The sequence below is a fragment of the Gopherus flavomarginatus genome, chromosome 2, assembly GCF_025201925.1.
Source record: "Gopherus flavomarginatus isolate rGopFla2 chromosome 2, rGopFla2.mat.asm, whole genome shotgun sequence".
In the NCBI taxonomy this organism is placed as follows: Eukaryota; Metazoa; Chordata; order Testudines; family Testudinidae; genus Gopherus; species Gopherus flavomarginatus.
In genome coordinates, this window is record NC_066618.1 from 167808026 (window position 1) to 167820084 (window position 12059).

The window sequence follows — 12059 nt, forward strand, 5'->3', positions numbered from 1 at the left end:
AGATGAGACACCGGTAGGGCATTGATTTCCGCAGCCTTCAGTCTGAGCCACATCCCTTCCCCGCAGGAAGTGGGCCGCAGAGGGAGGGGAAATGCCCAATGGTGGTGATCTGCCTGTCACTAAAGCAAGGGGCAGGAAATGACAGCCACAGGAGATGTGATGAAAGGGTGATTCGGAGAAAGCAAGTTTGCTGACCCAAGCTATTGGCTTAGTCACTGCCAAAAAGTAACAGATGTGTGTGGAGTGGGAGCTACGTGTGCAGACATGCAAGCACTGTACTCCGTCCAGTGCGCGAACACAGCACAGCTTTTAGACAGGCCACATACCTCCAGGGAGTTACTCCCATGAGCCACTTCCCAGTCACAGGAGCAGAATGACAGGCAGGCATGGCTTGGGAAACCTGCCACCGGAGTCTCACCTTGCACTAGTGTCTTTCTGCTGCCATCCCTTGCTGAAGCCCAGCTGCAGACAGCCACAACCCCTGCTGCATACCGCTGGAGTTCTGGGTAGGCTGTGAACTTGGGCTTCTTGGCTGGGATGGGCTCCACGCTTGAGTCAGACCAGATGTCCTGAGTGCTGTTGCTCTGACTAGCATGTAAGCTCCTGTGGGCAGGGCAGGATGTGCTGGAGGCCAGTGCTCCTTCCCCATCACCCTAGCCCCCATGGAACATTACACCTGTGTGAGGTGTTGCATTCCATATCATCCTCTGGGTATCCTGGACATGTTATTTTTGCTCAGAGGTGGGCCCTGAATTATTTCCTTGTGCTCTGAGATGTGTGGGGAAAATGTCAGAGAGAGAGTCCTCTGGGCTTCTGAGAAGGAGCCTGCTGTCCTACTCCCAGGAGCTGTGACTCAGAGCTGCATCTTTGGGGCTTTGGGCTGCAGCTCCCTCTTCAGGGGATGTCTGGCTCCTCACTCATACACCAATCTTAGCTGCAGGAAGCAGAGCAGCCACGTCCAGCAGCTGCTGAGGCCTTGTGGGGGTTGGCATCAGAAGATCCCAGAAGGAGGAAGCATTGCTGCTAATGTTAGAGTCCCTAAGTACAACCGCCAAAGTGGGCCTGAGTTCCTGTGCTTTGGGATCCACATCCGCCACAGCTAGCTGGGCACCCTGATCCTGCTGTGCCAGCAGCCTGCTCAGGCTGATGGAGAACCAGCCTGTTAGGGAGAACAATTCTCTGCAAGGAACAGCCCAAGTGTTTGGACAGTGCCAGGGCACAGCGTTTGGAAAGGCCAGGCGCTGCCCTGTATCAGCAGCTTTGGGCATGCTGCTAGCACATGGAGAGGTGTAACTGGATCCCTGTTATCAGTCAAGGACACTGTCAAGCTCTTTCTCCCTGTGCGGGGATCTGCGTGATCACTGGGGAGCACATAGCATGTGCTCCTTCCCTAGCCCACTGGCCCTGACCCCTCCTTATCAGTCTCTTTTCCTTTGTTTACCCACAGCTGCAGGAAAGCTCTGAACTCTGGAAGCCTCTGGGAGGCAATGTCTAATGAGTAAACCCCAGGTGTTTGCAGAGGCTGCAGCTGGCAGGGCGTAGAGCTCCAGGTACTCAGCAGAGCAACTCTTCCCTGGCTGCTGCCCTATTCTCTGCAGCTGTGATGTCCCAATTACTCTCTCCCTCTGCAGCTGGCAATGGACAGCAGCATGACTAGTGCCTGCCCATAGACCTTCCCCACCCTCACTACAGGGCCTTGCGCTCCCCACGCTCCCCACACCTTGAGGCCTTGTGGAGTGTAACTTGGACTGGGTGCATAGAGGGCAATGCTACCCATCCCAGCTCCTGCAGCCCAGGCTGGCTGTTGGTGGCTTTTAGTCATGTATAAAAGAGTCAGGTGCATGCAGCTGTGTCCATATTGCTTCTTTCTCAGAGCAGCAGGCTGACAGGCCAGGTCTGTGCCGTAACCTGTTGCTGGCAATTTGTGCCTGACGTCACTGTGCTGGCAAAGCCACCAGTGTTCACCTGGCGTCTTGCCTGCTGACCCCAGGAGTATGCACCTTCTGAGGCTCTGTACTCCACACCAAGGAGCCCTACTTTCTTCCCTGACTACATGCCACTACAGGGGCAGGAAGGTTGGTGCCTTCTTGCTAGATCCACTGCCAAAGCCCCTAACTTACGGCCTGATGCTCCAGCTCTGGCCCCATTGCATTGTCATTCTCACTGAGTGAGATGGGTGTGAAATGTTGCACAGGCGTAAATGATGGCCCTAGGTGCTGGCACTGGAGAATCAGGCTTCAAGGAAAATTTCCCCACCATCGCAGCCACCCCACCACCACTGAGATTCTCCCATGACTCCAGCAGCTGGGGCTTTAAAGAAACACCAAGTAGTGTAAGACTAGTGATTAAACTCCTGAGTTGGCAGCAGAGTGCTGGTGTAGAGAATCACCTGGAGCAGTGTGCTAGTGTAGAGAAGTGGCTGCCAGGTTATTATTTTGTATTGTAGTGTAGCACCTAGGGAGCCTTAGTCATGGACCAAGGTCCCACAGTCCTGGGTGCTCTACAGACCCGTAACAGTCCCAAAGAGCTTGCATCTGGTGTATACATCAAAAAAACAAGGGGATACCACAAAAGAGGAGCATAACGTAATAGTGACACAATACTTCAGCATGAAGAGCAGTGCAGTTGTAGCCATGTCGGTCCCAGGACATTAGAGAGACAAAGTGGGGAAGGTAACATCTTTTATTGGACCAACCTCTCTTAGTAAGAGAGAGAAGCCTTTGAGCTGCATGGAGCTGAAGAGCTCTGTGTAAGCTTCTCTCTCTCACCAACAGAGGCTGAGCTAATAAAAAATATTACCTCCCCACCTTGCCTGTCAGCAACAGTCCAGCACGCCAGCTGCCTACCCGTTGTCAGATTTTTTTGTAGATGTCACTGCAAGGGAGAGATTGAAGGGGGGCAACATGGGGCCTTTCAGCCCTGTGTTGTCCTGGGGGCGCAGTGACAACCAGAAAGGGTTTTTTTCCTTTCCTGAGACTCGTCTACCTCTGCTGCCCTATAACAGGGACAGGGCTCTCTAGCTGCCTGGGATCTCAGGCTAGTCCCGGTTTGAAAGATTTACCGACTCCTTGACCCAAATCAGAACTTGTAATCTCTAGTGCCTCTCCAGAGGCCACACAAGTGAGTAACTTCTGGGAAGGTGCAGTCCACTGGTGATAATGTCCCTGAAATGACAGCTCCTCCCTTTGACCTGCAGAAAAATGCCAGCCAAAGGCAAATGTCACCTGCTCTTATTGTTCCACCAGACTATGTGCATCCCCCAGGGCTGGGGGTAGGAAGCCTCAGAAAGGAGACGTCTGCAGCATCTGCTGTCTGTCTACAACAAGCAGGATTGTTGCATGATCCTCTGGTTTGTGGCCTCTAGTTCAAAGGTCCCTCTTAAAACCCACATCACTGTATCACTTTACATATTAATAATAAAATCCCCACCCCACCACTCGTTAGCTCTAAATTTCCTTCTGCTGCCAGGCAGAGAGCAGGATTTCCGTTTACGCTTAATGGAAGGTTCTCAGATACCCTGGTGATGGATAACCACATAAAAACCTCAATAGATGAGTTGTGTCAGTGGCTGATGAAGATCTGTGCTGTCAGCAGGTCGAATCAGTCATGCTTAACAGAAGTAGTTAGGCAGCTTGAGAGAGATTAGCAGGCAGTGCAGGGAATGGGTGAATTGATTCAAGTGCTGGTGTTTTCTGTGAGGGCTGACCAGGAAAGGTGGGCCTGAATATTATTTCCGGAGATGCTATATTGATCATTTTTACTGGACAGTCTAATACAGGTTCTCCCATTCTAGGACTCCATCTGCTCAAGATACAGGTGTGTTTCTCTGCAACTGCAGGAAACTTGGGACAAACACAGTTCCGGCAGTGGTCAGGCCATAGACTCTGGGATTAAATCTCTGGAGAACTAGAGAGGGGAGCTCAGAGTGAGCCATTTTTATCCATCTCTACTAGCCTGAGAGATCTTGAGAAACCGTGGCCCCTACCTTGCCTTTGGATTCTGAGTTAGGTCTTTCCATGGCCATTACTGAGGGTTGTAGTTTAAAAAGAAAACTGTGATGCTGTGAAACTAATTTTTTAGCTTTTTCAGAGCCACCCATGGGCTGGTACCCAGTTAACGCAGCCCTGCAAAGCTGTGAACTTTTTTCTCCTTCTCCCTGGTCAATGAGGTGAGAACTGCCCTGCTGACATGGGCTATCTAAATACTAAGGTCTCGCCCATCAGGGCCACTGGAAGTGGAGTCAAGACATTAAGAAACTATTATCTGCCTGTTTCCCTGGCCTCTCTGGAATGGGCTCTTTGCTGGCCTGGCCCCTCTCCCTCTGCTCTCCCCACATGGCATCTCAACTAGGAACAGACTTGGGAGTTGTGTCCATCTACTAGCCTGTCCTTGTTCACAAACACATCCACAGCTGGAGACTGGAAAGCAGCAGGCTTTGTGAAGTTTGCCAAGCAAAAGGGAGATCTGAGGTGAGTGCCTCGCCCTGACACTCTGTGACCTCAGGCAACTCCTTTCATCTCTCTGTGTCTGGGTTCCCCCTCTGTAACGTGAGGACATTTCCCACCTCACTAGGTGCTCCACTATTACAGTGCTGAAGGTTATCTTAGCATCCACCTGGATAATACCAGAGTCCTGATCTTCATGGGGCCCTCTGTGGCCTGCAGTGATACACTGCAAAAATCATGAACTTCCCTAGCAGAGAGACCAGACCCTGCACTCAAGTGCTGCACCCTTGTCCTCAGGAGTTCTCAGCAATCCCTGGCACCCTGGGCGGCTGCTGGGTCTAGCTGGTCACAGAGCGCATTAGGGGGCTGTTAAGCCTGGCGGATGGATTTAGCAGCAGTGTCTCAGGGCGGGTGTCAGCGGCTGGGTTAGCAGGGGAGGATTAGCCATCAGCCGCCCGGCCCAGGCTAAAGCTAATTCCAAGCGGGCAGTGACCGGCTCCTGAGCCCGGCCGACCCGAGGGCGGAGAGGCGGGGCGCGACTGCCCCGCGCAGCAGCACTTCTGGGTCGGGAAGGGGGTTGAGCAATAACCCGTTCCCCGAAGAGAAGTGATAGGCGGCCCCTTTCCTCATCCCACGTGTCCCGGGTGCAGGGTCTGGAGCGGGACCCCCGGCCCGCTGCGGGGCCCGGGGAGCGCCCAGGGGCACCGGGGCTGACAGGCCGCGCTGGCACCCCGGGACCCCCAGCCCCCAAACCCGCAGCGCACGCCCCGCGCCAGCTCCTGGGGCCGGGAGCAGAGGGCAGGGCTGCAGTGTCACTCTCGGATCTCATTGGTCGCTCTGCCCCGAGGGGGCGTGTCCCGCACGCTGATTGGCCGACGGGGGGTGTACCTGCCGCTCGTGGGTCCCAGGCGTAGCAGTGGGGCGAGGAGCGGAGTCATGAGCTGCAGCGAGTGAGTGAGAGCGGGTGCGGGTAGCAGGCGGGGGCTGGTCCGTGAGGCGAAGGGGGGTGGGGTTGGTCTGGGGGGCCAAGGGGAGCAGTGGGAGTTGGGGGCTGGGTCAGTGGGGAGCAGGGGACTGGTCGCTGGGTGAAGGTGGGCTGGGGGTGCTGGCAGGGAATTGGGAGGTGGATGTTGGTTGGTTTCTCTGGCGAAGTGACTGCTGGTCTCTGGTGGGGCGTGTGGGGCTAGTGGGTGGTTAGTGTGCCGAGGAGTTTGGGGGTTGCTGACTAGCCGCTGGGCCGTTGGTTGCAGGTCTCTGGCAGTGGGGTTGCTGGTGATTTGCAGTGAGCCGGTTTGGGAGGTTCGGGGGGGCGAGGAGGTGTTGCTAGGGATTCATTCAGCTCTTCTCAGTCTGATCACAATGTCCTCTGGCCCTGCTAGATATCTGTTCTCAGCTCTCCCATCCCCAGGCTACACCCCTAATCCCATGTCTGTGCTTCTTTCCAGGCTGTTCCAGGTGTTTAGCACACCCCCAGCCATGCCTGTGGATTTTGCCATGCGGCTCTGCCTGACCCACTCTCCTCCCATCCGCAAGCTGCTGAACTCCTATGAGGAGCTGCGGGGTGGCCGGGGGCGCAAACCCCTCCGCTCCTGCCTGAACCAGAAGCCCAGTGCAGAGCCGGAGCGGCGGGACAGCGCCAAGGGCAGCCGGAGCAAGAAGAAGAGGGTGGTGTTCGCTGACATGAAGGGGCTTTCGTTGACAGCTGTCCGCTTCTTCTCCAAGATCGAGGAGGACCTGTGCGACCTGCAGCAAGCCCTGTCCGACCTGACCTGCCTCAGGCCCAAGCTGCGAGACCCTCGCCCGGAGACAAAGAAGTACACACTGGACTTCCCACAGCCCTCTGCTGACTACACGGCCTTCCGCAACCGTCTGCACACCAACCTGATCTGCCTGGAGAACTGTCTGATCCAGGAGCGCTCCCTGTCAGGGACTGTCAAGGTCAGGAACATCAGCTACGAGAAGAAGGTGCTCGTCCGCATCACCTTTGACTCCTGGAGGAGTTTCCGGGATGTCTGCTGCCAATACATGCACAACACCTATGGCACCGCTGATGCAGACACGTTCTCCTTCAACATCACTCTGCCCAAAGCACCCAGCCTCCGTGGAGCCATCGAGTTCTGCATTTCCTTTCAGTGTGGGCAGAAAACTTACTGGGACAACAATGGTGGGAGCAACTACAAGGTATGCCACACAAGTTCCTCGTCCCCTCCCAGCGCCCTCTGCCAGCTAGTAAGGGGGGCCAGTGTGGCTGGAGAGCAGCTGGGCCCCTCCAAGGCAGCAGCGCTGGTCCTCTCTCACATGCAGACCTGGAGGCATTCGGAAAACCATGGTCCGTACTGGTAGGAACGAGCATTCTAGGTGTGGGTACCAATGCTCCGCTCTGGCAGAGGCAATGCCATGCGGGAGACCTGCTGCGGAAGACACTGCTCGCTACTTCACTAGCTTGTCTGTGTCCATTCTGATCTTCGTGGACGCTGCTTCAGCACCAGGACCTACCATAGAAGCTGGAGGTCGTAGCTCAGCTTGAATCCCAGGTCTGGGTTCTCCGTGCAGAACGCATCACTAGCAGAGACTGCCAGGGAGGCTGGGCAGGGATTGTGCGGGGGCATCTCCTGTTGCTGTCTCATCACTTGCGAAAGTCACTGGGGAAGGGCCAGGCCAGACCTTGGCTTGTTTGCAGAGGCTGGCAAAGCTGCTGGCGGGTCAAACGACCAACCTGCTATATAAACTGACCGACCAGCCAGCCTAGCAGCCAAGGGCTTTTGGACTCGTGTGGGGGGCAGGTGAGAATGGCAGACCCGGTGGGCATATAAACAGGAATGGGAGAGGCTGCCTAAGTGCCTTGTAATTTCCAGGCGTTGGGGACAAATAGGCATCCAGGCCCATGCTGCAGGTAATAGTATGACTTTCTGCTGCGCCCAATGGCCAGCACGTGTACCATGAGCTATGCCTGCATCTCCCCAAAGGGAACCAGTGGCTGTCACTTTAAATCCCCTCATAAACAGCAAGGGGCTGTGGGACAAGGCACCGACCTGGTTGTTGGGGCTTCTGTCTCATTTACCGTGGTGAGGGTGGCTGGCAGGTTCTTCACATTGAAGATGACAGACTGCGGGTGGCCTGGCATGGTGGTGAGAGACTCATTGGGATGTGCTCCTTCAGGACCTGCTGCTGTGGGAAGAAGGCTGGCCGGGGGCTTGGCTGGCTTTCGCTGAGGCCGCTAGTGACAGCACATGGGTTGATGCATCAGTTCGTATCACACCTCTGTAGGGGACCGTGCTCACCTGCGTCTGGTGTCACGGGCTGCCCTCCAGGAGTGCAGTGACTCAGCGCAGTGCAGTGACAGTTTGCGAAGTACAAGTGCCCAGGGTAGCCTGGCTCACTCTGAGGTCTGTGTGTCTGCAGCCCGTGCAGGGCGCAGGCTGAGCTGGACTGGCTGTCAGTGCTCAGCTGGGCCAGCTGCTGCTGTGGTTTCGGTCCTGGGCCACTGGGAAACCTTCTGGTTTTAGCTGTTGTGAATAGATTTAGAACCTTAATAAAGTCTCTGTATTTTGTGAACCCTGTTCCTCTGTCTCTCCAGCTGATGGACAGCGCCTCCTACCCCTCTAGCACATGCCAGGCCGTGCACTAAGCAGTCTCCACCTCAGGTCCATCCTCCACGGGTGCTCTGCTCTTTGGTGAGAGGTGGGAGCAGTGCCTGCCAGTAGCTTCGCTGAAGGGCACAAGAGCATGAAAGTTGCCCCGCAGACTGCCCCCCTGCTGGCAAAGCTGCAGAGCTTGTGACTAGCTGAAGTTTTTTCAGAAGTTTAGTTTCATTCTGTTTCATGGAGCTGCAGACCAGTAAGCAGATAGACCTGTCTTCTTGGGGCTACAACCTAATCAGCCAAATGCTGATGGGTTTCCAGCCCAAGGAATAGGTCTAGCACCCACTGCTCCAATAATGGGCTGAACCCTTTCCCTCCCTCCCCGCAATCAAACACAGGATGGTGAGTTGTGATCTCCCTGGTATTGCTAAGATAGCCCACCCCCCTCAATGAATCACATGGAAGTAGAGTCACAGACCCTCTGGCTGCATGGAGTGTGTTGTCCTCGAGCTGGGTCACTGCTGGGGAGAATGGCCTTGCCAGTGTAGGTGGATGATAGGCACAAGCCTGCCTTTAAGTTTCCTATCCCTCCCCTGAACAGAGCATATCCCATTTCACCAAGGGAAGGAGCAATTTTGCAAACCAGAGAAATGGCAATACCTTCCTCCTCATCCCTCCAACTGCACTTCCTGCTTGGAGCCTCTGGTCACTGCATCAAGCTTAGCAAGAGCAGTGAATCCTTCCCTGCCCACCATCTGCCCTGCTTCCATCACTCGGCTCAGGGCTGGGTGCTTGGAGGCAGGAGGAACTGTGACCAAAATCTCTCTCTCCCTTGCCCTAGTGCTGGGGGAAGAAATGCCAAACCCACACTGCCTCCTGGAGTTTCAACCCAATTGCCATGTGCCAGTAACTTCAATGGTATTACAGAATCTAGGGCTGTGCCAGAAGCCTCTTCTCCCTGGCTTTCCTGTGTTACCTGGTTGCTGGTGAAGCCCCAGGGTCTCTTGCCCCTCTTGTGGCATGTGTGTCTGTTCAAGGTCCCTTTTTCTTATGCCCTTCTCCACTCCTCACCTTTAAGTGGTAAGGTGCCCCAAGGAGCCAGGATTTCAGGGGCTTGCGTCATGGAACTGAAAGCCCGTTAGCTCCTGTGTCCTTTGCCAGCGATTAGCAGGCAGCTGGGATTGGAAGGTGACACAGCAGTGATATCTATAGCTCCTAATTCCTGAGTCCATTAGAGCAAAAGCCTCTTTGGTTGGACTATGGCCAGCGACTACTCTGCAGCACCAGCACATAACTCACCCTGGGCCTTGGTAAGTTGCAGCCCCAGGCAGGTACGTGGGTCCCAGGTGACTCGCCTTGCATGGACCCAGCTCCTACCACCAAACACCGACCCTTTCCGCTCCTTACATACCCCTCTGCAGCTTGCGGCCTTCAGAGAGGCCAGCAGATGTGGTGCGGTCAGTGACAGGCGCAGGCTGGCTCCTACAGCGCAGTGTCCCCCACTTAGGGATCTCCCCAGCTCAGTGCCTGCAGCACATGCTACTGAGTGCAGTGTTTGGTGTATGGCCCGTGGAAAGCAGAGCTCCACGGACCTGTTACAGAACAAGCAGCCTTGGCCCTCATTGCCCCTAGGGTGGGCAGCCCCTATTCCTCTGAACAGCTGCCAGAGCTCCCTGTGCCACTGGGAGGTACTGAACAAGTTTAGGTTGATCCAGGCCCTTCCCGTTGGGAGGGGCGGTCAGTGGGGCTAGGGGCTTGTCTACACTGGCAAGTTTTGTTGCCAAAAACTGCCTTTTGGTTACAAAACAGCGAGAGCATACAAGCTACAATGGGACTTTTATCGTGAAAAACACCCAGTTTTGGCGACAAGAAACTTCCACCCCTATGAGAGACTTTTGTCTTTTCCCCTCCCGTTACTGTTGACAAAGAACCAGCTAGACGCTGCTGCTTGTTTTGTTGACAGAACTGGCTTCCGCCAGTATCCCATAATGCCTGCCCTGATTGCTCTGCTCAGTGTTTTGATCTCTGCTGCCCTGCAGGCTGGTGCCCTTCCCCTATCAAAGCTCCAGGAAGTATCTGTGTGCTGCTCCCTTTAGGGAACAAAGAGCAAATCATTGGGCTGCTCCTGTTCTGCCCTGCACTAGGAACACAGCAGCAGGCGGACTGCTGTGCTGCTTTGACATTCCTCAGCACGGAGAGCTCACAGAGCTACTTGTGATGCTGCTCTTGGCAGCTGAGGGGGCTGTGGGAGAACTCGGAGAGACTCCCAAGATGGGCAGCGCTCAGCTCTTCCTTTCCACAACACTGCACTGTGGGATCCATACCCACGGTGCATTTCTCACTCTGTCCATGATGGTGTCCAGTGTGGACATGATCTATTGACAGAGGGAGCAAGCTTGAACACCCTTTGGCGATTTTTGTTTTGTTGACTTTTGGGTGTCGACTTTTGGGTGTTAACAAAACTGAGTAGCGTGAACAAGCCTTAGGAAGAGCCACAGATCTGCCATGACTGCAGCCAAACCGGCACCTCTCTCCCCCGTTACTCCTGTGTCCCCTGCTTAGCAGGAAAACCTGACTTCACTGGTAGCTTGGTAAGTAAATTAAAGCACCTCTGGCTGTAACGTCCTTGACCATTATCACAAATAGACAAACGAGGCTTGGCTGTGTGACTTGCAATCTGCAGGTTAGCAAAGCCAAAGTGTTCAGATGGTGTGTGGCTATTGAGTTAGGCCTAAAACCCTTGAAAGCCCCCAACCAACCCAACTTTAACCCTACCTAGGAGGTGCAAAGAGCAGCAATGTTCTCCTCTCATCGTAAACAGCTTCTCCCCTGCCAGGGGTGGGTCCTGGACTGAAGCTCAAGATTAAAGGTTTCTTTTATGTGCCCTAGGTCATGTTATATAACTAACAATTGCCCCCTTAGCCTCAACAAGGTGTAATTAAACCTCTTCCCTCCCCACCCCATCAGTGCTTTTACAGGCCAGAGGAAGAAATTGAGGGATGTGGAAGGGAGCAGTGCCTCACTAACAGAACTGGAGCCCAGGACTCAGAACTTGTACTGCACCCCGCTCAATGCACCGGATAAAAGGAAAGAAGGCTACAGATGCAGTTCGTAACATTGCTGGCCCTCTGAATGGAGTTTGCTTAGCTGGGTGGGAGGTGAGACTGGATTGCCCAGGATTGTAGCTTCCAAAGGACAGGACCTCGCTCTGACCTGAGAAACAGCTGGCATGCGGGGTTCCCAGCTGGGCTGGGGAGGGGGGCATGTAGAAACACCCAGAGGTCACTTGGGCCTGTGCTGCTTGGGGGGATGGCCACGAGCCCGTGACCCGGCCCTGCAGCGCTGCATGCTGGGTGATTACTGGCTGCAAAGGCTCCTGGGATCTGTCAGTACCTGCCCCCTGCACAAGCCTTGGCCCCTAGACTCTGCGCTGCTCTCAGCTAGGCAAGGTGGCAACTGTGCTCCACCCCAAGGTGATCCCATGTGCTGCTCCCCAAGACTGAGCCTCCCAGGCCAGGGCCCCTACAATGCATGGCAGCATCCCAGGCCGGCCCTCCGGACGCTGGACAGGAGCCGGCGGCAGTGCAGAACTAGGGTGACAAGACAGCAAATGTGAAAAATCAGGACAGAAAGTGGGGGGGGGGGGCGCAATAGGTGCCTATTATCAGAAAAAGACCCCAAAATCAGGACTTTCCCTATAAAATCAGGACATCTGGTCACCCTGTGCGGAACCCAGGCGTCTTCGCCCCCCCGCCCCCCTGCGTGTCCCTTTGCAAGAAGGAGGCGGCGCCGCACGGCGGTCCTGCGCCCTCTGCTGGGCCGGGGGCATCACTACAACGGGCGGCTCCGAGCGATAGGCCGGAGTGGGCGGGACCAGGTCTCCTGCCGAGGGCCGCTCTTGCGCCGACTTCTCTGAATACGTCACCACGTCGGGGCCATGTGACAGGCGTGACGAGGCTGAGACGGCCCCGCCCAGCTCCCTCACAGCGACGCCCAGTTTCACGGCCAGCCTCGCACAGCCCCTGGCGCCAAG

The 12059-nt window shown here is 55.4% G+C and overlaps 1 protein-coding gene across 1 annotated transcript; it reads left to right on the forward strand.

Annotated features, from left to right (window-relative positions):
- The first annotated feature begins 5360 nt into the window (after positions 1-5360).
- Positions 5361-8000, forward strand: LOC127044933 (protein phosphatase 1 regulatory subunit 3C-B-like). Its single transcript, XM_050940248.1, has 2 exons — positions 5361-5395; positions 5891-8000. Exons 1-2 carry the CDS (start codon positions 5382-5384, stop codon positions 6786-6788), a joined length of 912 nt encoding a protein of 303 aa, XP_050796205.1. The 5' UTR covers positions 5361-5381; the 3' UTR covers positions 6789-8000.
- Positions 8001-12059: the final 4059 nt, after the last annotated feature.